The sequence below is a fragment of the Acanthochromis polyacanthus genome, chromosome 3, assembly GCF_021347895.1.
Source record: "Acanthochromis polyacanthus isolate Apoly-LR-REF ecotype Palm Island chromosome 3, KAUST_Apoly_ChrSc, whole genome shotgun sequence".
In the NCBI taxonomy this organism is placed as follows: Eukaryota; Metazoa; Chordata; class Actinopteri; family Pomacentridae; genus Acanthochromis; species Acanthochromis polyacanthus.
Window position 1 is genome coordinate 26,743,593 of NC_067115.1, and position 23,309 is coordinate 26,766,901.

General features: G+C 39.7%; 2 protein-coding genes and 2 long non-coding RNA genes across 5 annotated transcripts; all 4 read right to left on the minus strand.

The window, feature by feature from the left end:
- Positions 1-8,368: 8,368 nt before the first annotated feature.
- Positions 8,369-9,930, minus strand: scpp5 (secretory calcium-binding phosphoprotein 5). Its single transcript, XM_051945968.1, has 8 exons — positions 9,916-9,930; positions 9,544-9,576; positions 9,373-9,420; positions 9,185-9,253; positions 9,004-9,033; positions 8,725-8,811; positions 8,529-8,612; positions 8,369-8,386 (listed from the first exon to the last, which is right to left on the minus strand). The coding sequence occupies exons 1-8, from the start codon at positions 9,928-9,930 to the stop codon at positions 8,369-8,371; spliced, it is 384 nt and encodes a 127-aa protein (XP_051801928.1).
- A 2,105-nt stretch (positions 9,931-12,035) lies between these two features.
- On the minus strand, positions 12,036-14,766 carry scpp7 (secretory calcium-binding phosphoprotein 7). Of its 2 annotated transcripts, none has more exons than XM_022210202.2 (9): positions 14,667-14,766; positions 14,480-14,544; positions 14,139-14,183; positions 13,839-13,886; positions 13,707-13,748; positions 13,138-13,197; positions 12,913-13,053; positions 12,531-12,608; positions 12,036-12,324 (listed from the first exon to the last, which is right to left on the minus strand). In XM_022210202.2, the coding sequence occupies exons 2-8, from the start codon at positions 14,531-14,533 to the stop codon at positions 12,564-12,566; spliced, it is 435 nt and encodes a 144-aa protein (XP_022065894.2). In that variant the 5' UTR covers positions 14,534-14,544; positions 14,667-14,766; the 3' UTR covers positions 12,036-12,324; positions 12,531-12,563. The 2 variants fall into 2 exon arrangements, with proteins under 2 accessions (XP_022065894.2, XP_022065896.2); XM_022210204.2 differs by having other exon boundaries at positions 12,036-12,334.
- Positions 14,767-16,909: 2,143 nt separating this feature from the next.
- Positions 16,910-18,559, minus strand: LOC127533237 (uncharacterized). The gene is made up of 5 exons (XR_007941022.1): positions 18,460-18,559; positions 17,779-17,946; positions 17,279-17,314; positions 17,117-17,161; positions 16,910-16,979 (listed from the first exon to the last, which is right to left on the minus strand). It is a non-coding gene; the product is annotated as an uncharacterized LOC127533237 (long non-coding RNA).
- Positions 18,560-20,419: 1,860 nt separating this feature from the next.
- LOC127533235 (uncharacterized) lies at positions 20,420-23,003 on the minus strand. The gene is made up of 3 exons (XR_007941020.1): positions 21,783-23,003; positions 21,618-21,698; positions 20,420-21,528 (listed from the first exon to the last, which is right to left on the minus strand). It is a non-coding gene; the product is annotated as an uncharacterized LOC127533235 (long non-coding RNA).
- Positions 23,004-23,309: the final 306 nt, after the last annotated feature.

Here is a 23,309-nt window from a genome sequence, read left to right on the forward strand (position 1 = left end):
TGAAAGATAACGATCTCTTTATTAGTTCTTCCAGGCTTCGCTCTTGTCTGCTATCTTCACACACTGTGAGGTTATTTTGTAGTAAAAATGAAGGTTGAGGTTATAAAGTGATCATTGTCTGTTCCAACACGAATACTGAACTTTTGCCAACTTAATTAAACAGTGGTAACTTTCACCAAAGCAAGTACAGAGCTGACTTGCACGAAACAAACAAATCTTTTTTTTTTTTGTTCAGTTCATGCTTTCAGAATTACAACATTCGTCTTATTGACTCCTGTGAATTTAGGCTCAATTTGTCAAACAGCAGGTCCATTTGACAACAGGACAGTTTTTCACAGGAAAAAAGGAGCTAATAAACACATTGATTGAGGAATTAATTCACCAATCAGCTGATTCTCAAGCAAGTATGTGTTTTTCAGTATTGAGTTTGGTTCCACAAACCTCATGAAGCAGCATAACTCCTTTATCTTGAAAACTGAAGGGTATAATCTGAGCTGGTGAAGTTATCAGAATGCATTAACACAATCCAATAAAAAACTCTGCCCTTAACACATACACTACCGTTCAAAAATTGGGGGTCACTCAGGCAATTTCATGTTTTCCATGAAAACTCACACTTTCATTCATGTGCTAACATAACTGCACAAGGGTTTTCTAATCACCAATTAGCCTTTCAGCACCATCAGCTAACACAATGTAGCATTAGCACACAGGAGTGATGGTTGATGGAAATGTTCCTCTGTACCCCTATGGAGATATTCCATTAAATATCAGCCGTTTCCAACTAGAATAGTCATTTACCACATTAACAATGTCTAGACTGTATTTCTGATTCATTTTCATTGTTATCTTCATTGACAAAACAGGTTTTTCTATCAAAAACAAGGAGGTTTCTAAGTGACCCCAAACTTTTGAACGGTAGATTCTGTTCTTCTTCTACTTCTGGTTTTAGCAACAGAAACATGTTGATCCTGAAGCCACACTCTACTAAAACTGGGGCCAGTAATACATGATAATATTTTGTGCCAACTGCCATAAGAATTAGGAGGGAGAAGAAGCCAGATTTTATCTGGCTCTATGAATCGTTTAAGCTGCAAAAAGAATGCACCATGCTTTAGCCTTCAGGTGAATAAGACTGTGTTAGAAGTCACTCGATATATTCCTTAAATCAGTGAATTTTAGAAAAGATCTCACGAATGGGAAATTCCATTACAGTTTTTCTCAGTCGCTTTGGTACATTTCTCAGATCAGAATTAAAAATTTCAAAACTAGCTGTTCAATCTTCACATCATCCTGTCACTTGTGCATGTCAAAAAAGCAGTTTCTCATTTCTTTGAACAAGTTGCAAATGCTTTGGTACATCCATGCAAATGATTCTTTACAATTCTCTGCTGTTTCCTACATTATTAATTGCTTGTCATGCTGATCAAAATGTATTATAATGGGTCTCTGTTGAATAGTCTCACCCTCCACAACATTTTGGCATTAGTTCATCGCACAATACTTTACATGCTAAATGGTTAAACAAGTTGTCATAATACATCAAGGATATTTCTATACATTTCCATTTTTTCTAAATCTGTCCTGAATTGGTATATTGCTTCCAGGTGAATCTCGACTTTCTCTACTGAAGCGAAATGTGTAAAGGGTTAGGGTTTTTTGAAATCGCTCAAAGACGGAAGAGAAGATATTTGTGATGTGGATGAGAATTTGTGGCCCAACAGACAAGAACTTCTGGAGGTGTAGGAAAACTGCACTGTAGTTCCTACAACACTGCATGTACAGTTTTCCCTAAGGAGATTGTCCTATGTTCACTTTTCTTCTTTTGTTTTTTTCTTTATGCTGTGCAGTGCTGTTTTCCTTTCTGTATCACAATGACATGCTCCGTCAACAAATTACAGTACAAACAGTAAAAGTGTAAATGTGAATCTTGTCCAGTCTTTCGCAATCAATCTCCCACATACGCTAAAGTGTAACTTACAATTTACAATAATTGTCATCAAAACTTTAGCCACATCAGAGCATCCCTCCAGAGTACACTTGACTTTCGAGGGATGAACTAAGCATTTTACGCAAGAGACTGGCTTTTGCCGGTGTTACGGCCACCAGTATTGGTGTGTCGTCTGGGTTCTGAAAGGTTTTCTGCTGGGCCTTTAGTGTGGGATGATTGCATGTGTGGGTTCAGCTGTGGCTGTTTTGAGTCTTTTCAGAGTCTCTTTGGAACACCAGCTGCCAGCTATTCCACCTAATGGCTCTGGAGATGACGACCTGCACATATTTTGATGTGTCTTGGTCTGTAGGTATGTGTGGTTGGGTTGGTGGGTACCGCAGAGCACTTTGGTCTGTAGACACTCTTGGTGGGTGCTATAGACACTTTGGGCTTAGTGAAGAAGCCTTTCGTTTTTGAGTGTTCGTGACCTGTGTGGCCAGTGTGTGTGTTCAGAGGCAAACATAACAACAACTCCGAAAGCTTTGGATTTTAGTTTACCACTCAGCCCTCACATTACCTGTGACAGCCATTTATCACTGCTTAGTGAATAAAAATAATGGGTTGGCCACCTCTAGCAGTGAGGCCAGACAGACATTGGTTTCTGTTAAGCACTGATTGGCACCATGGCACAATACATCACCATCCATCCATTATCTATACACCACTTAGTCCTCATTAGGGTCACCGGGGGCTGATTCAGGGTGAAGGCAGGGGGCAGGTTGCCAGTCTATCATAGTGCTACATATAGAGACAAACTAGCACACTCACATTCACACCTTAGAATCATCAATTAACCTCAGCATATTTTTGGACTGTGGGAGGAAGCTGGAGCACCCAAAGAAAGCTCACACATGCACAGAGAGAACATGGAAACTCCATGCAGAAAGATCCCAGGAAGGCGGAGACACGAACCAGGGATCTTCAAGGCGACAGTGGTAACCACGGACCCACTGTGCAGCCACAATACATCACTTCCTTGTTAATTTCATTTCAAAATAGCTTTTCGACTTACACTCAAAGTCCCACATACTTAAACTCCAGTTGGTAAAAATGCTTTTAGCTTTGAAGCTGCACATGGTTGGTCCATCTTGTAGAGAACCTTAAAGCTTGATGCAGCCGTATCTGTTGATCACAGACTATACTGCTTCTGAATGTGACTGTTTTTAACTGTGTTCCTGTCTTTGTAGTCTCGCTGATTGCCGTCTTTTTAGCCCGTTGACTACACTTTCAACATCATTGTAAACAAAGGCTTGAACTGAATGATTTCTCGAGGATTAAAATAAAAGCTGAATGAATGAATGAAACAAACCTTCAGTAAACTAACAACATCTATGACTCAGTGAGTCACCACAGCCTGCAGGTCGATTTACATCACTGACATAATTAAAAGTCCAACGACTCAGCTCATGAGATGCCCTCCATAGCTACAGTGGTTAAGGGGGAGCTTCACCCGGCCGAGTACTATAAATGACCAATGTTGAAAGTTTCATATTGCACACACTTTTTAAGATAAAGTATGCAACCTGTATATTTTTAGAGACCTCAAAACACCAACTTTACTGTGAAACCATTTTTTTTTTTCATTTTGAACAACTGGATTGAAATTAAATACTGTTGAATTTTGCAACCCGAAATTGCATCTTGTATTTGCCCCAAGCAAAATCTCATGCAATATTTAACATAAAATGATACCAATGCACCACGTAGTACTTTAAGTATGGACCTGTGCACCTATTCGGCATTTTGTCATATTTCACTGTGGTTACCATGGTAATGAATCGAAACAATTGCTACAAAGATTTTCGTATATAACTCAGCATAGAATGAAGTTATCAAAAAAATGGCTAATAGGTGCATTCTACATAGCCTATACTACCAGCATGCCAAAAATGAGAAGTTTTGGTCAAAAGCGTAAGAAGATAAATTAAGGGGCAGTTTCTGCGTGTCCGAAAATCAAGTTTTGAGAAATCGGCACTTGAAGTTTATGATTGATGATGACTCATTATATAAGCAATCAAATAGAATCAAAAGAATACATGTTTAGGTATATGATAATCATCTTTTTTAAAATTTGACTTTTTCACCCAAATCTATCATATTTGGAGGTAAAGCTCCCCCTTAATCAGAGAGGGGAAAACTAGCTAAGGAGTTGGAACTTAGTGCAGGACATATCTATGGCAGGATCGTATTCTATTACATGGATGACACTACATACATTGACATTCATAAAAACAGAGGAGAGGCATCATGCTACAGTGTGCGCCGATCATTCAAGTGGACGTAATACAATAGAAAATAAAATAGGTTGCCTGAAGATATGACGATCGACGTCGGTTTGTCTGCCTGTTCACAGCATTACTCAAAAACAGATTGACAGATTCAGACAAAATTTTCAGTGAAGGTCAGAAATGAAACAAAGACCGCCTGATTAGATTTTGGCAGTGATGCAGCTTATAGTCTGGATCCACAGATTTTTTAAAGATCTCAGTCGTGAAAATGATACAAGGAATGAGCAGCCTTGGCGGAGTACTGTGCTCTCTGAGTGCTTTTCTTGTTTAACTGGTTGATATCGGTGCTATAATATATGAATTTCGTCTTGCCTCAAACTGGTCTGGAGCCTGGATATGCAGGTTAACCTAATTATAAAGCAGTGCCCCACTGACTTTCACAAAATTAAAATTTTTTGATCTGAACTTCTCTCAATGTCTGTCAGTAATAATCATTTAGATTTAGAGAAAGTGTAAAATTTCCAGAATACGGCAGTTTTAAACATCTATAAAACTACTTTGCACTACCACCAGTGTACATAGGTAGATTTTTATACATTTTATTCATTTTCTTTGCTTTATTTATGCAGTATTTTGATCCTTTTTAATGTATGGCACAAATATAAAGGTGACAGAAAAGCATCTTTTTGGTTCCTCTGTATGTCCTGGATCTATAGAGAAATTGACAATAAAAATATTCTATTCTCTTTCATTTTTCTTCTAAAAATAGAAAATATATGCAAAGGCTCCTCAATCTCACTTACTATAATAACCCTTTCTATAGTTCAGCATATTTTATTGGTTGATGGCTGTCCTCTCCCTTGTCCGTGAATATTGTCCAAAGAGTACCCCTTTTAAAGTCGTAAGTATCACATAGGGCCTCTGGTGTCATTTTTTGAGTAATAATCAACTTTAAAAGGCGTAGAGCTCCTGTAGTTTCCACTGCCTGTCTTTGCCATTTTTCCTATTTCCTCTCAGCTCTTCTGTTATCATCCTCTAAACATCTTCACTGATTTATTGTCAAAACCGCACATTTTTGCATTCTTTACTTTCAGCCATCCACACCAGCAGACACTGCTTCCAGTTATCACTCCGTTGCCAAATACAACTTTTTTTCTTTTTTTTTTGCAGACTTCATTCCAGAAGCACCATATAGTACTGAAACCATTGTAATGTAGTGGAGACAGTTTTAATTAAGGTTTTTCAAGTGGCTTTCAGCATCTCCCTCATCATGTGGCTGATGTGTTATGAATTTATGTGATCTCTTGTTCCAGGAAAGAAAGCTGTGAAGATGACACAATCATAGCGTGAGAGGATGATGCTTGGGTATTTTCAGTGACTTTGAAGAGATAGCCATTAAGTCGTGCTGTGACAGGCTTTCGTCCCCAGGGGAGGAAGGATCAGGAAGATCTTTGCTTTTCGCTTTATGGTATTTATTTTTCGAAACCACTTATATTTCACTGTGGGGAAAATTGCCCGGCAACGGTGGCAGTTTATGCTCTCTGTAATGTACTTTCTACGCCGTGATGCATATATGCCTGTGCCTGTATGCTGGTCATTATTTCAGTCTTGCTTAATAAAACCATTCTTCTGAAACCATGTGTATGAAATTGTTTGATGTCCCTGCCTATAGAGGAATCCAGGTATGAGTACTAAATGTTAAAAGTCTGGTATCTTGTTCTCACTTGAGTGCCTTGTAAAAATGTATTTCCAAATATATTCTGTTGTTGAGTGATGTCTCTTACTCCTGTCCTGAGTAGAAAGATTGCATTGCACTGTATGTTTAGAGGCATTTAATAAGAAACAACTACAGCCATCTTCATTGGAACTGCTCAGTATGAATTTGGCACAGGTCACTGATGCAAATAATATGTTCTTGGTAAATTTATTTTTAGTGTACAGTTATAAACAAAACGTGACACCACAATTGCATTTTACATTTTATCTTTTCTTTACTTTTCTATGCAGTTAAAGAGCAAATGTAGTTGGGAATGTCTGCCAAATGCATATGAAAGTACCAGCCTACAGATCCTTCTGGTGGCTAAAGCAGGACATCCCACCGAAAGCATGATTTGCAGTGATTCACTGACACTTTATAATTCATACTAAACCTCAGAGAAGCATGGTGAACAATGTGACCATTCGAAGACATTCAGCAGAAGTAGTCACATCCAAAAGATCGTCATAATTCAACACAGACAAAAAAAAAGTCGCAGTTACTAGCCGCTTTTTTGCATTAATGGGAAAACACAAGTTGTTTTTAAAAAGCCGGTTTTAGCCTCAGCTTCTTCACATGATTCTCCACATGTGGCTTGAAATCGAGGGAGTCATCAATCCAGTGTCACGGCTCCCTTCTCACCCCCGTCCTTCCCACCTGACCTCCCCAATACCCTTTTCCCATCTGGTTCTTCCTCCCTCTCCTGTTCCTCTGCCCTGTCTGTCTGGCTGTCTCCCATCCGCTCCTCTGCCCTGTCTCTTCCCCCTACAGCTCGGTGCCTGAGTGGAGTCTAGCTTCTCAGCTGACTCCACTCAGGCAATCAACCACCTCCATGGCTCCCGGACAGCTGAGAGACATCACGCTGATTAATCACCCCTGCAATAAGAACCGGCTCATCCTTCCACTCCCTGCCAGATTGTTGAACAAGAACCACGTAGTTCCGTTTGCTCTCTAGCCTCTCACAAAATCTGTTTGAGTTCCTGCCTTGTTTTCTCCTGCCTCCATACAGACCAGCTGTCCGGGATCCCCGCCATCCTCCTTCCCCTCCGGCTCTCCCCAAGACTAGTCATCACCGGTTTCCCCCTGCCTGGACCCCCACTCCTGCCTGGACTCCTTCTGCCCCTGCCTGGACCCCCCGTTTCTGGCCAAAACCCTCCCACTACACCAGCCGCTCCTTCACCCTGGATTTCCCCCCACCGTGCCATTATTCACCCCCCAGCAATAAATCACTTTCATTCAGCCAACCTTGGTAGTGTGGCTTTCTGCTCGGGTCCAACAAGCTCAGACCGTGACATCCAGACACCCAGGTATTTGTACATGTGAACAATAAAACTTCTCACTTTCTACATTTTATCCATTGCCCTTGTACAATTTGAAATAAATGAAAGAGTTTACATGATTTGGAAATATATTATGCTTGTGGTATCTTGAATTTCTCTCAGGACCAACAAAGTACCTACCTCTCTCGCTGCCTATTTAACTATAAAACTCAGGGGTTATCTCAAATCAAGCCTATTTCATGTGTGAAATTTGGTTTGTTCTCTTTAGGAAAATATCCAAGACTGTGGTGATTTTCTTTTTTTGTGTCTTATACAATACTAATGCTTAATGATTATAAAGTACAATTTAACACCACATTCAATGTTAGGCGTTTGCACATGAAAATCATTATTTTCACATGCAAGTTTATTGTTTAATTTACTGTAGTTTCTGACAGCTAAGAAATGTAGATGTAATATCCATGCCCGTATGTTTTTGTGCTTAATATAGGTATGTGGACGAGAAGTGAAAAAAAGATTGTATTCCTATAGCCATGCCAGGGTTGCTAGGTCTGTGGTTTGAATGTAATAATTAAGGAAATTCTCATCAAAGATGGCTTTGATTTGCAGTATAGAAAGACTGCAGGTGTGTTTTTTATCACAGGCCACTTTCTATAGGTAGTAACAAATGCTAAAACTCCTTAAATAAACAGAAAGAAACCAATATTTGCTTCAAAATGTAATCTTTATTTCTTTAAATAAAATGATACTTTAGGAAAAGTTAGACTTCATTATTAAAGATCTGCAGATACTGTGAAAATGCAGCATGACGGGTGTGTGGCATCGCCTTACACCGAGTCTGCAATTCTACAAAAGGTTGCTGTTAATCTATAAAAAAACAAAGGAAAACATACAGTTGTTCGGGAATATGTTTCATTCTATGCAGATGACCAGATGTCATGCAACAGTTTAGTAATATTTTTATCTCTTAACCTAAAAAAAGAAGGTAATCTATGCTAATTGTTGCATTTTATTTTAAGATAAGCACTTCAAGAAACAGAATCACTCGTGATTGAACATCATTTCTTCTGCTGCTGATGTCTAAATGTTCAGGAGGAGTGAAGAGTTCACACTTTTACACCTTCGCTGGCATCTGAAAAGACAAACGAGCGATTTAAAAGGAATGTTGTTAAATTCAGGTATGGTTCAGATTGATTACTGTTTGTATGGATATATATGAGTCACACTCGCAGTGCACTCTCATGTTTAATGATAACATATAGACTGGTGGTTACCTGGCTTGTCTGTGTGGGCTGGTCCTGCTGGAGCGGCTGAGGGGGATCCTGGGAGGGAAGAGCATTGGCGGCAAATGTTGGAATCTGAAAAAGAAACAGAAGAACTTCATGAGAAAACAAGAAGAAAAACCCTCAGAATCAACACGATAAATATCTCATGAGATTATATCGTCTTTCGCTGTTTTCTTTTTCTCACATTCATGGGCTGCTGGGGAATGTTCTGAGGAGGAAATTCAAATGGCATAACCTGCAAAAAACAAAGCAGGGTGGTGAATAAAACGTGCTTTTATGAACGGATATGTTTAATGGAGATTGAAAACAAATGGCGTCTCACATCTGGCACTGGAGGGACATTTGTCATAGGAGGGATCTGTGGCACTATCTGGAAAACAAAGTAAATATTTAGTTCTGTGCCATGCTCATTTTCATATTTTCAAATATGCATGAAAAATATCAAAAAGTTTGAAATGTTTACCATTTGCCGAGTGAAGTCATAGGGGTAGAACTGCAAATGTGAGAACACAAGACCACGAAAATGTCAATAAATCCTGTTCCAAGGAGTCATTTCTTAAAAACCGAACACACTCCTATGAGCTGTAAACGAAGTCGCTGCAGCTGCAATCATTTCTAAGGGGGAAAAACAAAAGAACACTTACGACTTCCACACTCTGTCTGCCTGGGGGCTGAGGAATGGAGTACTTGATGAAGCCATAAGAGGGAAAGGGCTGCAGAAAAACAGATGTAAGAAAAATCAATCAGTAGCAAAAGCAGTTATGTAGTGTTTTCATCATGTTTTTTTTTTATTATAAGTGAAGACACCTCTGTGAAATGTGCGCATGTTTACCTGTGCAGGGTTTGCACCACCCGCAGCACCAAATGTGTGGGGATAAATCTTAGAGAAAAAAACAGACATGCGTACTGTGAGCATAACTGATAACCACGGTGAGAGAGGCATTTCAGAAAATGCTGAGACAAAAACTGCATGTGGAGTGACAACAAAAAAAGTCTGACGTACTATTTCCACACTATAAGCACCGTGAACTCCAGGCTGTTGGAAACCAGCTGTAAAGGGATTTTTTATCTGAACAAATGAAAAATAGCAGCGAGTCAGTACCACACTGCAATATTTATGTCATGTTTCACTGTTTCTTCATCATGTGTATTCATTATTACCTGTGGGGATGGTGCCGGCAGTCTGGAACTAGTGAATTTAGGCAAGTACTGCAGCTACGGGCATAAACAGACATTTTCAGATACCATGAAACAGAACTCTACCTTAGATAGCAAAGGTTCTCGATGTAACATTATTATTTAACACTCACTGGTACAGCACAGGCTGTGCTCACCAAGCAGAGGCACAGGATGGCCAGTTTCATTTTGGACCTACAGACAGAAGGTTCATCGTTACAAACTGTAAAAGTTCTATCAAAGAGACACTGGATTTGTTGCTTCCTATTAGAAAAGCCTGCAGTTCTTTAACTCACCCTCTGCAATAGAAAAAGACCACAGGAAAAGGAGATTTGATGATGGCGATGGTGGCGATGATGGCAGCTGATGCCTTCCACAGAGTTATTGTGACTTTTATACGATGCCCGCTCACAACACAGCCAATCACACTCTATGGGAGTGATGTAACCCAATGAGTGGGTACAGGCTAGTGTCTAGTCTTCAGCTTTACTAAATGACCAGTGGTCAAATCCACTTTCTGAGTAATAGCAGACTGTTTGATTACACTGTCTAGAGCAGAGCACACATTCACTCTGTTTGCTCCACGTTCTGCCTTCATGACAGCTTCATTGGCCCTTTACGACTCCTGTACCTGGCAGAAGTTCAATCCAATTTTACCACAAGATAGTCAGCAGAGTCAACAATCAATAAGGAATTAACTGTTGAATGAATCATTCCCTGTTTGCCGTGAAAACTGTTTTAAACCACTGACATTTACTGTTTGCCATTGTTACATTAGAATTTAAAAAAACAAAAATCAAATATAAACACCAGATACACTACTGTTCAAAAGTTTAGGGTCACCCAGACTTTTATTCATGTGCTAACATAACTGCACAAGAGTTTAATCATCAATGAGCCTTTCAACACCGTTAGCTAACACAATGTAGCATTAGATGGTTGCTGGAAATGTTCCTCTGTACCCCTATGTAGGTATTCCATTAAAATCAGCTGTTTCCAGCTAGAATAGTCATTTATCACATTAACAATGTCTAGACTGTATTTCTGATTCATTTAATATTATTTTCATTGAAAAAAAAGCTTTTCTTTCAAAAATAAGGACACTTCTGGGGCGGCCGTTTAGCTCATCGGGTTACGTGGGCAACCCATGTACAGGGGCTGGTCTCCCACTCAGGGGTTCAATTCCTGCCTCTGGCCTTTTGCTGCATGTCTTCTCCCCTACTCTTCTCCCTGTTTCCTGCTACTGTCACAATAAAAGACAAAAAGAAACTATTTTAAAAAAAAGGACATTTCTTAGTGACTCCAAACTTTTGAACGATAGTGTGTACATTAAACATATAAAATAACAACAACCCTATGATTGGAAGTATTTAACATAGCACGTGTTGCAGTCTTAACTTTTCTATTCTCTTCACAACATTTTTGATATCAAAATCGTCCTCATAGCTGATGTACATGATGGACGGATGTTCACTGTAGTTAATGGAACTCCAGCTGCTCACCTGGAGCAGATGTCCACTGATACTGATACAGAAAATATATCAGCAAAAGAAATTTGTCAGTATTTATTATCACATCTAAATGTGTTTACATCCTGAGCAGAAGGTTGCTGATACACTTCATTGCTTAGTTTTAATGTTGCTGAAAGCATGTAATTAGAAATCAGAGTCCTGCTGCTCTCTGCTGACAGCTGTTAGCATTTGAAAGTCCTAGCTCAGCATTAGCATGCACAAAGAGGTTGCTAGCTAAACTGGACGGCTGCCAGACACACCTGCACACCTGTGACTCCACATTTATCAAAAAAGGGCTCCACCTGGTGGTGCAACCAGGTGCTACGGCAAATCTACAACACGTTTGCTGACATGAATGTCCTTTGTCTTCTCAGTCCCCTTCAGTTATAGGTAAAGATGTATTTTAATCAATAAATTTAAGAGCTGAAATTATATTGTTTAGCTTCTACTTCAACATATTCAATAATAACATTCAAAGAAAAGTAGATGCAAATACACGATGATACAACTGTTCTGAAAATGCACACAAAAGAATTAGAGGGCTCAAAGGCTTTATTAAAATAAACTGCAGACTTAGGAAACTCAAACTTGCATCATCTGGCTGCTTTATGTCTTCAGTTTTTAGTTTAGCTACAGCTGCTTGTAAAGAAATTGGCAGAAAACAAACAACAACAGAAAAAAATGTTTCCAAAGAAATACGTCACAAAAAATGTGGAATAAACTGCAAAATGCCGCATGTGATTCATGGATTGGCCATCAAATATACTTTAGATAACGTTGTTTGAAGCAAAGAACCAGAACAGAATGATTCAATGAGTAATTCTTTTTATTTGTCTTGAAGCACAGAAATAGTTACTTTGACAGAGGAAACATGTTATTGCATGTAGGCGAATACAATCATATTTCACTGCATAGCACTATGTTTAATCATGAGACAATTAGCTTTGTTTCCACTTTCTCTACATGAAAAAGAAAATACAGCACCACCTGCAGAGCACTATTTTCTCCTAAGACGCATAGCACCAAGTTTTTCATTATGTAGAAAATAGCATTGCTAGCTGGTCATTGTTCACGAGGGTTGGCTGCTGGTCTCACACCTGTGGTCACCTCAAAGAGAACAGAAGCAAACATTAAAACAATATTCAATCTTCACATGTTTTCATCAAATATTTAGCTCAGACCACAAACAGCTCTGAAATATGGTATTGTGGTACAAAATAAGTGTGCTGGGAATATGTGAATTTGTTTTGTGTGTGTGTATGTGTGTGTGTGTGTGTGTGGTGTGTGGTGTGTTTGCTTGCACCTTTGTGTGCAGATCCTGCTGACTGTGATGTTTTTAGTCATCCTCCTCATCGTCCTCATCACCCGTGGGTTTGGCAGCCTGAAATGACAGAGGTTTCCGATGAGCCAATCAGGAGGGAGGACAGACTCCCTCATGTCTGCTGGTGTTTCTCAACACCTCAGCAGAAATAGCTGGAAGACTCTTTTCTCTGATGCAACACTCACTTATTGGAATGAACCTGTTGCACTCATCACCACTGAAAATTCATTTTGTCTTTAGATTACTACCTCCTACAGTCATGTGATTTATTTTTACATGTGATTAGCTTCTGGCAGTGACCAAGTCTTACTGTTTGTATAAGAAATTAAAGAGATCCACAATCAACATCAGCAGTTATTCTTACGGGGGCAGCAACAACAACGACAGCTGCAGCAGGTGCAGCGGGTGCAGCGGGAGCAGCAGGGGCAACAGGGACAACGGGAGCAGCAGGGGCAACAGGGACAACGGGGACATCAGCTGGGACTTCAAAACCGAATGGGTAGTACTGGAACAGATAAAAAGGAGATCATTAGTTCAATAAAAGCTCACAACAATCTCTCTAAAAGAGAGATTATCTGCCGGAACCCACCACGTCTTTGGTGTCTCTGCCATTTGGCTCGAGGATCTCCTGCTTGATGAAACCACGGGCCTTTCAAAGAAAGTACAATTAGGCGGTCATATATGCTCTTAAATCTCTCTGTCTCTCTCTCTCGAATATACACTACTGTCCAAAAGTTTGGGGTCACCCAGACAATTTCAAGTTTTCCATGAAAACTCTCACTTTTATTCATGTGCTAACATAATTATGCAAGGATTTTCTAATCATCAGTTAGCCTTTCAACACCATTAGCTAACACAATGTAGTATTAGAACACAGGAGTGATGGTTGCTGGAAATGTTCCTCTGTACCCCATGTAGATATTCCATTAAAATTCAGCCATTTCCAGCTAGAATAGTCATTTACCACATTAACAATGTCGAGATTGTATTTCTGATTAATTTAACATTATCGTCAGTCAAAAAAACTGCTTTTCTTTCAAACATAAGGACATTTCTAAGTGACCCTAAACTTTTGAACAGTAATATATATACATTATATATACAGTGTATGTAAATTAATATTTCACAATCAATATCAAGCTGCAGTGTGACACTCACGACTCCTGCAACAGGCTGTCTGTGGGCATCAACAGGGAGCAGCTGGAAAATATAAACAAAAGAGTGATTAATGGATATAAATGTGCTTTCAAATATGTAAATAAATAAATAAGCATAGCATTTAGCTCTTACAACATCCAGACTTCCAAGTGGGGCTCCAGCAGGGATAGCCTGGGCTGCCTGCAGAGACAATGTTTACGATATTCAGCTTCAGATCAGGACTGGGAATTAAATAAAAACAGTCTGCAAACTAACAGAGTAAAAGAACCTCCAAGCAGCTCAGCTATAAAGACATGACCATCAGTGGTGAACAGATAATAGTAGACCTGTGTGCTGAGCTTATTTGGTGATCCACGAAAATGTGTGTTTTATTGAGGCTTTTGTGTGCATGCAGTGACATTCAGTATCTGATCTGAGCTGTTTCTTTGCTACCTGAGCTGGAGCGTAATGGATGTCAAACTCCATGTATTTCTGCGGCTGTGAAGAAGAAGAAAACAACGCAGATTCAGTGGAGTTCAGGTCAGTGTAAAATTGCTTTTTTTCAGAAATACTTGTATTGCAAAGGAAATCCTGACAATTCTCCCCCCAAAAAGAGAAAAGAAACCACAATTACCTGCTGGTAAAAAACCCCCAATAATAATCAGAAGCTTCACAGTTTAGTCCGTTATTTACAGTACTAAATATTAAGGAAGGATTAACTGTAACAGAATGCATGTGAGAGAAAAAGAGGCAGAAGTAAGAGAATTGTCTTAGAAATAGAGGATTTTGCTTACAGGGGCGCAGATGGCCATCCCAAGGATGCAGACGAAAAGCAGGACGAATTTCATCTTGAAATAAGCTGACAAAAATAGGATTTAAAGAGTTATTACATTCTCAAGTATGGCCTTGTAAAAGCACAGACATATGATGTAATTGTAATTTTCCTTTAGAATTTAATCCGATATTAATAATCTACATTACCTCTCCTTTCTGGCAGCACGTGAGGACTGAAAGACTCCTGAGGAGGGGTGTGATGTGTGGAGAGAGATCCGCTCCTATTTATTCACAGACAGAACAAAGGCAGAGCAAACTTTATGACAGATATTGGTGAAAAGCCAAGGTTTTCATTTTTATGATTATGAAATTGGCAGCTATGCGTCTGAGAGAAATCTCCTAAAACACTTCTGGCTGCAAATGCACATTAATCACATCTGATCCCTCGGCGATGTGTTTTTTCAGGTTCGTCCTTGCAACATCTTTTACAGTCTAAAAGGGCACCGGGTTTGTTTGTGAATGTTTATCTAGAGGAAGGGGATCTTTTCACTTTGCATTCTACAATATCACATCACATCACAGACCTCCTGTGTAATTGTTTCATTACGTATTCCACAGAGTTACAGCTGATTATGATTAAATGACACATGCTGTAATGATTACATTAAAACTGTACCGACGTCAGCGTATTGAGGGTTGTTGGGGTCTTCTCATTTTTGTGCAGAGTCAGGCGCGTAAATATAGACTGATTTAATGTCTTTGGTGGAGCTGTAAAGTGGTTGCAGATGAAAAATACTGTGCTCAAAGGTTCACTTTACATCCTGTCTGACACTGTGGGAAGACTCGAGAGCCACACTTGGGTCAAAATCCAGCAACTGGAAAGAAATTGTCTCAGCGTGATGATTAGAAAAACCACCATGTAAACTCCTCTTACATTATGGCGCAAGTGGGCAGAAAAATACTACATAAGTAACATTCACACCATTTGAGTTGAGTTAAACTGTAATTCTCACACAGGAGATGTTACTTCGGGTTCACAGTGAGAGCTGTTCCAAATTCGAGACGCACAATTTGAATTTAAAGACCTGTGAGCAACGTGCATACAGTGTAATTTATAGCCTGTGCTTGCACAAAGTGTTTCTTCAGAGAGCTTTTACTGTCTCAGAACAGATGCTGTTGCTCCAGAGAAAGTGGAAATTGAATGGTACATTTGCAAAACGGAATGTTTTTACAGCTGCAATGCATCCTAAGAACAATGGATGAAATGGCTGTGAATAATCTGAAAGAGATTTCTCATAATGACAGCTGAACAGATAATCATCCCCTCACTCTGTGGTGGCAACTTTCACCTCACTGTTTGTGGTAAAACAACCTGCAACCTTCACTCTCACCACTCTGAGGCTGCAATTTTCCTCAACACCAACCTACTGTAGGCTAAATACCCAGCACCCGATGACACAGAGACCACATCTGCAGCAGCACTTAGCAGGTAAAGAAACAGATTTTTCCCTAGATTTAAAGCAGAGCTAAATGAATGACTTAAACGTAGCTCTGAATGAAAGTTTACATTGCTTAGCACTTTCACTTTGCAGCTAGATCTCCGGTTCACATCCTGGCCTTTCTCGGATCTTTCTGCATGGAGTTTACATGTTCTCCATGTGTGGGCTTTCTCCAGGTTCTCTGGCTTCCTCCGACAGTCCAAAAGCAAATTGTTAACAGGTGATTCTAAATTGTCCGTAGGTGTGAATGCAAGTGTGACTGTTTGTCTCTATATGTAGCCCTGCCTTCACTCTAAATCAGCTGGGATAGACTCCAGCCCCCCAGCAACCCTAATGAGGATTAAGCAGTATATAGATAATGAATGGATGGATGTTTACTGGGTGTAGATTGGGACTTTTTATCAACTTTGAAAGGTGCCGATATGTCAATGTTGTGTTCACAGCTTGGTTGCAGTGCTTTCAAGTGATCAGAGGCATTATGATGCAGATTTAAGATAAGGATGCATTTAAACTAATCAAAGAAATTAGAACAAATGACACACTTCAGGCTCAGTCTGTCTTGGTTTTATTTTTATTGGATATTGTTAAATAGTAAGAAAAGAAACAATAAAAGACAAAATATTAATGGTTAGTAATATATTTAAGAAGCTCCACTAATAAACTAGTAGTCTACCTTTTCCATTAGTAACGTGTCTAGATTTCTATCAGTGAAGTATTAGTTTCAGACGAGGTTTCCCTGCGTTGGCTCCAGTTTGACTTGTACAGGTGTTTGGACGGTGGCCGCCTCCTGCGCTGCTCCTTCCAAACCTGCAGGGACATTGTTAGCGTTCGGCTGTGATCCTGAGCAGGCCCGCCCTTGCTGGACTCCAGCTGCTGAGATCCCTACGGTTGGTGCGATGCCTTGCTGCTCTGGGTTCGTAAGTCCAGCAGCGGCCTGCATCTCAGGCTGAACAGCTCCTGGCGGCTGGTTTGTGAGGACGGTAGGCATATATACACCCAACTGGCTCATCTTAGCTGCCATCTGAAACAGAGAAGACAGGAGAGCTAATGGAAGAGGCCAGGAAGGGGGAACAATTGGATCGACAGTAGGATCACTGAGTTCACTGAGCAGATTGTTTGAACAAGCTGTGAGACAGATAAAAATCTTGGCAGTGTTACCTCAAGTTCCTCCGAGCTAAGACCTCCAAGAGCGAGTTGAGAGCTCTGGTAAAAAAACGATAGCACATGTCAGATGAAACGTTCTCAGAGAGAAAACTGTGAAAGTACAATGATCATAAATTTGGTTTATATGCAAGTTTACAAAGATTATAGTTTATTCACCATAGGCTGCTGGATCATGTATACAATCTGGGGAGTCTGTGGATGAGAATAATCTGATTATGAAACTGATTTTTTACCACATTCTGAAGGAAAATATAATCATTTTATATATATACACTACTGTTCAAAAGTTTGGGGTCAACAGGCAATTTCATATTTTCCATGAAAATTCACCCTTTAATTCATGTGCCAACATAATTGCACAAGGGTTTTCTAATCATCAATGAGCCTTTCAACACCATTAGCTAACACAATGTAGCATTAGAACACAGGAGTGATGGTTGCTGGAAATGTTCCTCTGTACCCCTATGGAGATATTCGTTAAAAATCAGCCGTTTCCAGCTAGAATAGTCATTTACCACATTAACAATGTCTACACTGCATTTCTGATTAACTTAATGTTATCTTCAATGATAAAAAATGCCTTTCTTTCAAAAATACGGACATTTCAAGTTGACCCCAAATGTTTAAACAGTAGTATCTATAAAAAGGAAGGACACCTGTTGTTGTTGTTGCTGCTGCTGTACTGGCTGAGGTGCATTTCCAATAGGAGCTGCTGGTCCTACAGCATTTTCAGCAGGTAACACTGGACTGTTTGGGAGCTGCTGATAGGCTGGACTCTGTGGAAGAGGTGCCTCAAGAACCATCGGGTATCCATATGGGGACATCTTGTAGAAAAAAAAATCACATTTCATTTTTGATTTTTCTCAAAAATATCTGCTCTGATGCAAGATGAACAAGTCCAACCAGCTCCCCCCAAATTTTAGAGAGCTGGATGTTAAGTAATAAAATTGCAAAAGCGCTTTTGGCATAAAGTCAAGTGCATTGAAAGACAGCAGTTTGGTTTCCATGTCAGGGTCATAAATCAGTTAAGGCAAAAATACAGACATCTTTATTTCCACAACAGCGTCTCTTATGAAATAGTTTCAGGCTGTTTCTCCTTTCCTATGAAGTGCATGTTGACAGCACATGTAAGAAGAAGAAAAAATGCCTGCATTAGCACTGGAGAAGTCCCCCAAGGTATAATCATTCATGCAGATTTGGGTGGTAGTTGGAAAACATTTTTTATCTATAGGCTGTTGTATAATGTACGGCGGTGGACGGAATGCTTTGCAGTGTGTGTGTGTGTGTGTGTTATGTCTCCAGGCACATAAGGAGTGAGTTTCCTAATAATATCTTACCAGCTGATTCCTATAGGGAGGTGCAAACAGAGGGATGTATCCATAGGGTGGAAGAATCTGAGAACAGTAACAAAACACACCTAAAATGAGCTGTACTGTGGTTCACTGAAAAATATCTTTGGAATTCTTGTATTTATATTTTAAGATTCATGGGGAAAAAAGCGTAAAATCTTTCTCTTTCTCTTCATTTTCCTACCACAGGCTGCTGCGGCAGAGTCAGCTGATTAGCAAACTGAGATCCCTGGATGCTGGGCTGCATGGGGATGAGTAGTGGGCTGCCCCCTTGTGGAGGCCACATGTACTGCTGCAGTGAAGGAGTGAGCTGAGGGCCGATCTGTGGATTTGGCTGCTGGGTGACTCCAGAGTGTGGTTGATTCACGCTGGGAGGAAGCACGGCTGGTCTCTGAGCTTCAGACTGCTGGTTTGTGACCTCAACAGGTTGAACTCCTTGAGTCTGAGTGGCTGCTCCTTGTGTCTGCAGGTGAGGAAGGACATTAGAAGTGACCTGAAAAAGACAAGGAAAATTCCTGAGGTGATCAGACTTCACAGAACTTCTGTCACATGTTTGCTTAAACAGATAAATAGCTGTTCAACTAACAAACGCAGAAAACAATAGATTAATTTCAAATACTGTTCCAAACATATAATCAATATGAGTCTACTTACTGGTACCGCAGACAGCATTACGGTGAAACATGACAGTATGACTGTGATCATCATTTCCAAAATCAAAATTGATAAAATTGTTTAAAAATAGTATCCCACGGGATCAATGAAAGCGCTCAAGCAATGTCCCCGCAGAGCACACGGAGTAAATTCATTGAAACTGCATGGAAGCGAGCGTTGACTTATGCATTGCTCACAGGGTGAAACAACCAATCACATCGCAGGAAGAACCAGACAAATTCAACCTAATCATCTGCTGTGAATGAAGCAGAGGTGTGAACCAAAGGAAGTCTACTGAAGACCTTAAACTGCATGTTTTCCTCCAATTATCATGCTGTCATGTCTATAGAAATGAATAAACAACACATAGGAGGCCAGGGTGTGTGGTTTTCCTGTAGTCGGAGCGCCTGTGGGTGCGGCTGATGTGTCAACGTCTCACTCTTGTAATTATGGTCAAATCAAATATGTGTAATGGGCAAAAATTATCGAAAAATAGGGATATACTTTCCCTTAAGCTGCTGCAGACATGTAAACCTCAGTTAGATTGATGCAAAGCAGCAGTGCAACACATCTTAGGTGCATTCGAACATTTCAGGATGTCATCATCAAAGACTTTTCTCATTTTCTGCAGAGCTGTGCAGCTGCAACACGTCGACTCAGCTGGACACAGTCAGCGATTGCATGTAGGTACAAGTGCACTAGAGGGCAGACTGAAGCTGGAGGTAAATTCAAATAAATAACTCATACTATTTGCATGAAATGTATTAATTCAGATGATGCTAATTTTTGGTGAATGCTGCTGCATCAATGCAAAGCAAACTTTAAAGTATCCACATCTCCGGTGACAGCTTTGTTCATTATTATTATACTCATAGCAAAACATGAAATTAGTGATGAGTAAAAATTGCATTTTAAATGCATTCTGGGATGAGCTCCAGTGTTTGAAAATGTAATCAGTCTTCTACAGTATTTACACAGGGAAAAAGGTGATTTAATAATATTTCTTTCATATTTGATATTTTAAAAAAAAAGTCTTGATATCACTGTTGGATTGTTGGATGGGCCAAATCTTTGAAATGGCACAAAATCAAAAGCAAATTGTCTTACATGAACGAACCAGTAAGTTGATCAGAATGAACTAATTATCACCAGTTATCAAATTTATTCTGTGTAACCAAATGAAAAGCAGCTCTGTGTTAGATGCCGCACTGTTACTATGTTTGACATTTTCCTCATCTATTTCTCAACTGAGGCGTCTCAGAATGGAAAACAAATGTTTGGAGCTGCACAAGGATCTTTTTTCAGTTTTATTTTTCAAAACCACCCTCCCAAACCCATCAAATTCGTATTAGTAAGCATGCAAAAAGATCTCATTCAGTTCACATTCAAAGTATCTTTCCACACCAATCTCCACCTATTTGGCTGTTTTTTTATTAGCAAAGTTTCCAAAAGACATCCTTGAATCAAAATAACAATACATTCATAATAAGTGCCTGTGAAAAAGGCACAGATAAGTCACATCAGAGAGACAGTGAGTGATTAACATGCACATTAAGAAAAAGGTTTAAATTTAAGAGGACGTTCATGTATTTTTGTCCAAGTCAGAAGAGTCTACAGCACAGTGCAGTGAATGAGAGGGTGAGTCAAGATTTTTCACAAAATGCAGCACAACAGGCTTCACTGATGGAGCAGAGTCAGCTATTATTGGCTCAGAGTTCATCCCTTTCTTAAGCCGTGCTGATCCAGTCATGGTGAGTGGATATTACACCGGCGAGTCGTCAGCACCCTCCCATCGGAGTCTGCAAGACCCACCTCCAGCAAAACTCATGATTACAGCCCGACTAAGTGCCCGTCTCAGTGTGCCGAATCAAAGACATCGCAGCATTTTCTCAAGTTTTATATTAACTCTGGCTTCATTTCACATGAAAGAGAGTTAAACAAAACACAATGCTAATCAGAAAGTCAACAAAACATACATCAAAATTTGGATCAGCTGCTAAACCAATACTGACGTGTGAAAATAGGCAAAGTAATCCATTTATATTTTAGCAATAAGCCACTAAATCTGGTTCATCCATGGCTCTAACAAAATACTATGAATCCACTGTATAAAAATGCAACACACACACACACAGCTTGAATTTCTTTTTCATGAAGTTCTCATTATGTTCTAGAACAATGAAATCAAAGTAATCCAAGCTGCTGCTCTTGCTCTCGGATCGATGCAGATCACCCGTTGTCTCCTCTGGCCTCGGTGGTCTCGGGGGGCTGCGTGTTTGGGCCTGTGGTCGTGGCCGCTGTTGTGGTTGTGGTTGTTGTTGGAGCAGCTGTCGTTCGCAACAGATTAAGCAGAAGCTGAAGAAGCAATGAGTTCACATCAGGTTGTGGTTGGCTGCACTGGCTCTGCAGCAAAAAAAAACACAAAAAACTTGAGCAATCTTTTAAAAATAAACATATTTATTGCAGTACTCTGGCTGCGGTTCCACTCTTACCTCATCGCTGTCAGACCCACTGCTGGAGTGACAGTTACTTCCCGCCTCATCGCTGTCAGATCTAACAAAACGATTACACTTCTGCAAAAGACATTAATAAATGAATTGCTGGAATGCCATGAAGATTTCATAAAAACAAGACTGCACTCATATCTCTGTACTTACAGCTACTGGGGAACTGATCAAGCAGAAAATCATCAGCAGAAAAAACTTCATCTTGCACTTCATATTGCAATTGAAATCCCTTTGCAGTTCGAGCTGCCTTCGTGCCACAGGAGACTATGAGTGTAAACAGCTTACCAATGAACGAAACATCACGCGTGTGTTCTCCAACTTCAGGATGATCCCCTTTGGAAACTCCATTAGCTTTTAAATACCCTCTGTGTGCCCACATTGCTCTTACACTTCAAAGGTGTTACTTCATCTCAGATGTGGTCGATTGCATGGCAGACGAAACCAAAACAGGCGTGAACGCGGTTTCTTTACCAGACCAGACTGTGTTTTTTGTAACATTAACGTCCCACGTCCTGTTTGTAATCCTATTTGCGTTTTCTCACCACCCAATTTGTAGAGCTGATTACACCCAAATACAGCTACAAATGCTGCTGGTTCTGTTGAAAGATTCCAGTATTTGGACGTAAATGTATTCTGATTGCAAAGCAGAACTAATATAACACACTAGAGTTGTGCTTAGAGGAGAATTTTAAATGTTTGCTGTCAGGGAAGATAAATATGTGGTTGAAGAGCTTACGAAACAGTGATATGTGTTGCCTAAAGCCGTATTTCTACCTGCGAAGCAATACTTGCTCAATCCCTTCCAAATGCTGTAATTATCTTGTTTACGTATGGTGGATCTGTTTTATTCCCTCTGTTGGAGGCATTAAAGTTTACACTCTGTTGCAAGTGTCTTGTAGAAATTTGACCTCAGAATGATGTGAAAGCTGAATAATGCTGGTATTAAAGTATAAAAGTAAAGGAGTGACGCTTGAAGTTGGAGAATTGGTGATTTTTTTACGGCTTAATATCATTCAAATAGCTGTTAGGATGTAAGACTTCATGTTTCACAGTACGCTAGTTCAGGATCCAAACCAGAAAAAATAAGGATTTAGAGGCTTTATGGTCATTTGCAGCAATACAAGTTATTACTGCAATGAAATTCTTACTCTGTGTCTCTACCTGCCACCTTGATTAACAGGTAAATAACTATTCTAGATGGAAATTTTTTAATGAATACCTACATAGAGGTACAGAGGAACATTTCCAGCACCCATCACTCCTGTGTTCTAATGCTACATTGTGTTAGCTAATGGTGTTGAAAGGCTAAATGATGATTAGAAAACCCTTGTGCAATTATGCTAGCACATGAATGAAAGTGTGAGTTTTCGTGGAAAACATGAAATTGTCTGTTTGACTCCATAATTTTGAACAGTAGTGTACATACCAAGGCAGAAAATGTGATGTTGAATATACAAAATACAGTGCAAAAAAGACACATGCAGAAGAAACTGTGTAAAAAAAAAAGAGTGTTTTTTAGTTATGTAATTTTCCACTATTTTCAGAAGACAATGCGCATCTTATTACAGAGTTTACCCTAAAGGAACCTGATCAACACACCACTGACAAAATAGGTTTTATGGTGTGGGGTTTCCTGACAGGCAACAAATGTAACACAATCTGACATGTGATAATAAA

Excerpts from the sequence above, each read along its gene's own strand:
- scpp5 (XM_051945968.1), bottom strand. Across the intron at positions 9,254-9,372 it reads GTGGTGCAAACCCTGCACAG|CCCTTTCCCTCTTATGGCTT; the intron begins GTAAACATGCGC and ends GTTTTTCTGCAG. Across the intron at positions 8,613-8,724 it reads TTCCCCAGCAGCCCATGAAT|ATTCCAACATTTGCCGCCAA; the intron begins GTGAGAAAAAGA and ends TTTCTTTTTCAG.
- scpp7 (XM_022210202.2), bottom strand. The coding sequence starts at position 14,533 with ATGAAATTCGTCCTGCTTTTCGTCTGCATCCTTGGGATGGCCATCTGC. Across the intron at positions 13,887-14,138 it reads TCCATTACGCTCCAGCTCAG|GCAGCCCAGGCTATCCCTGC; the intron begins GTAGCAAAGAAA and ends TTGTCTCTGCAG. Across the intron at positions 13,054-13,137 it reads GCAGAGACACCAAAGACGTG|TACTACCCATTCGGTTTTGA; the intron begins GTGGGTTCCGGC and ends TATCTGTTCCAG.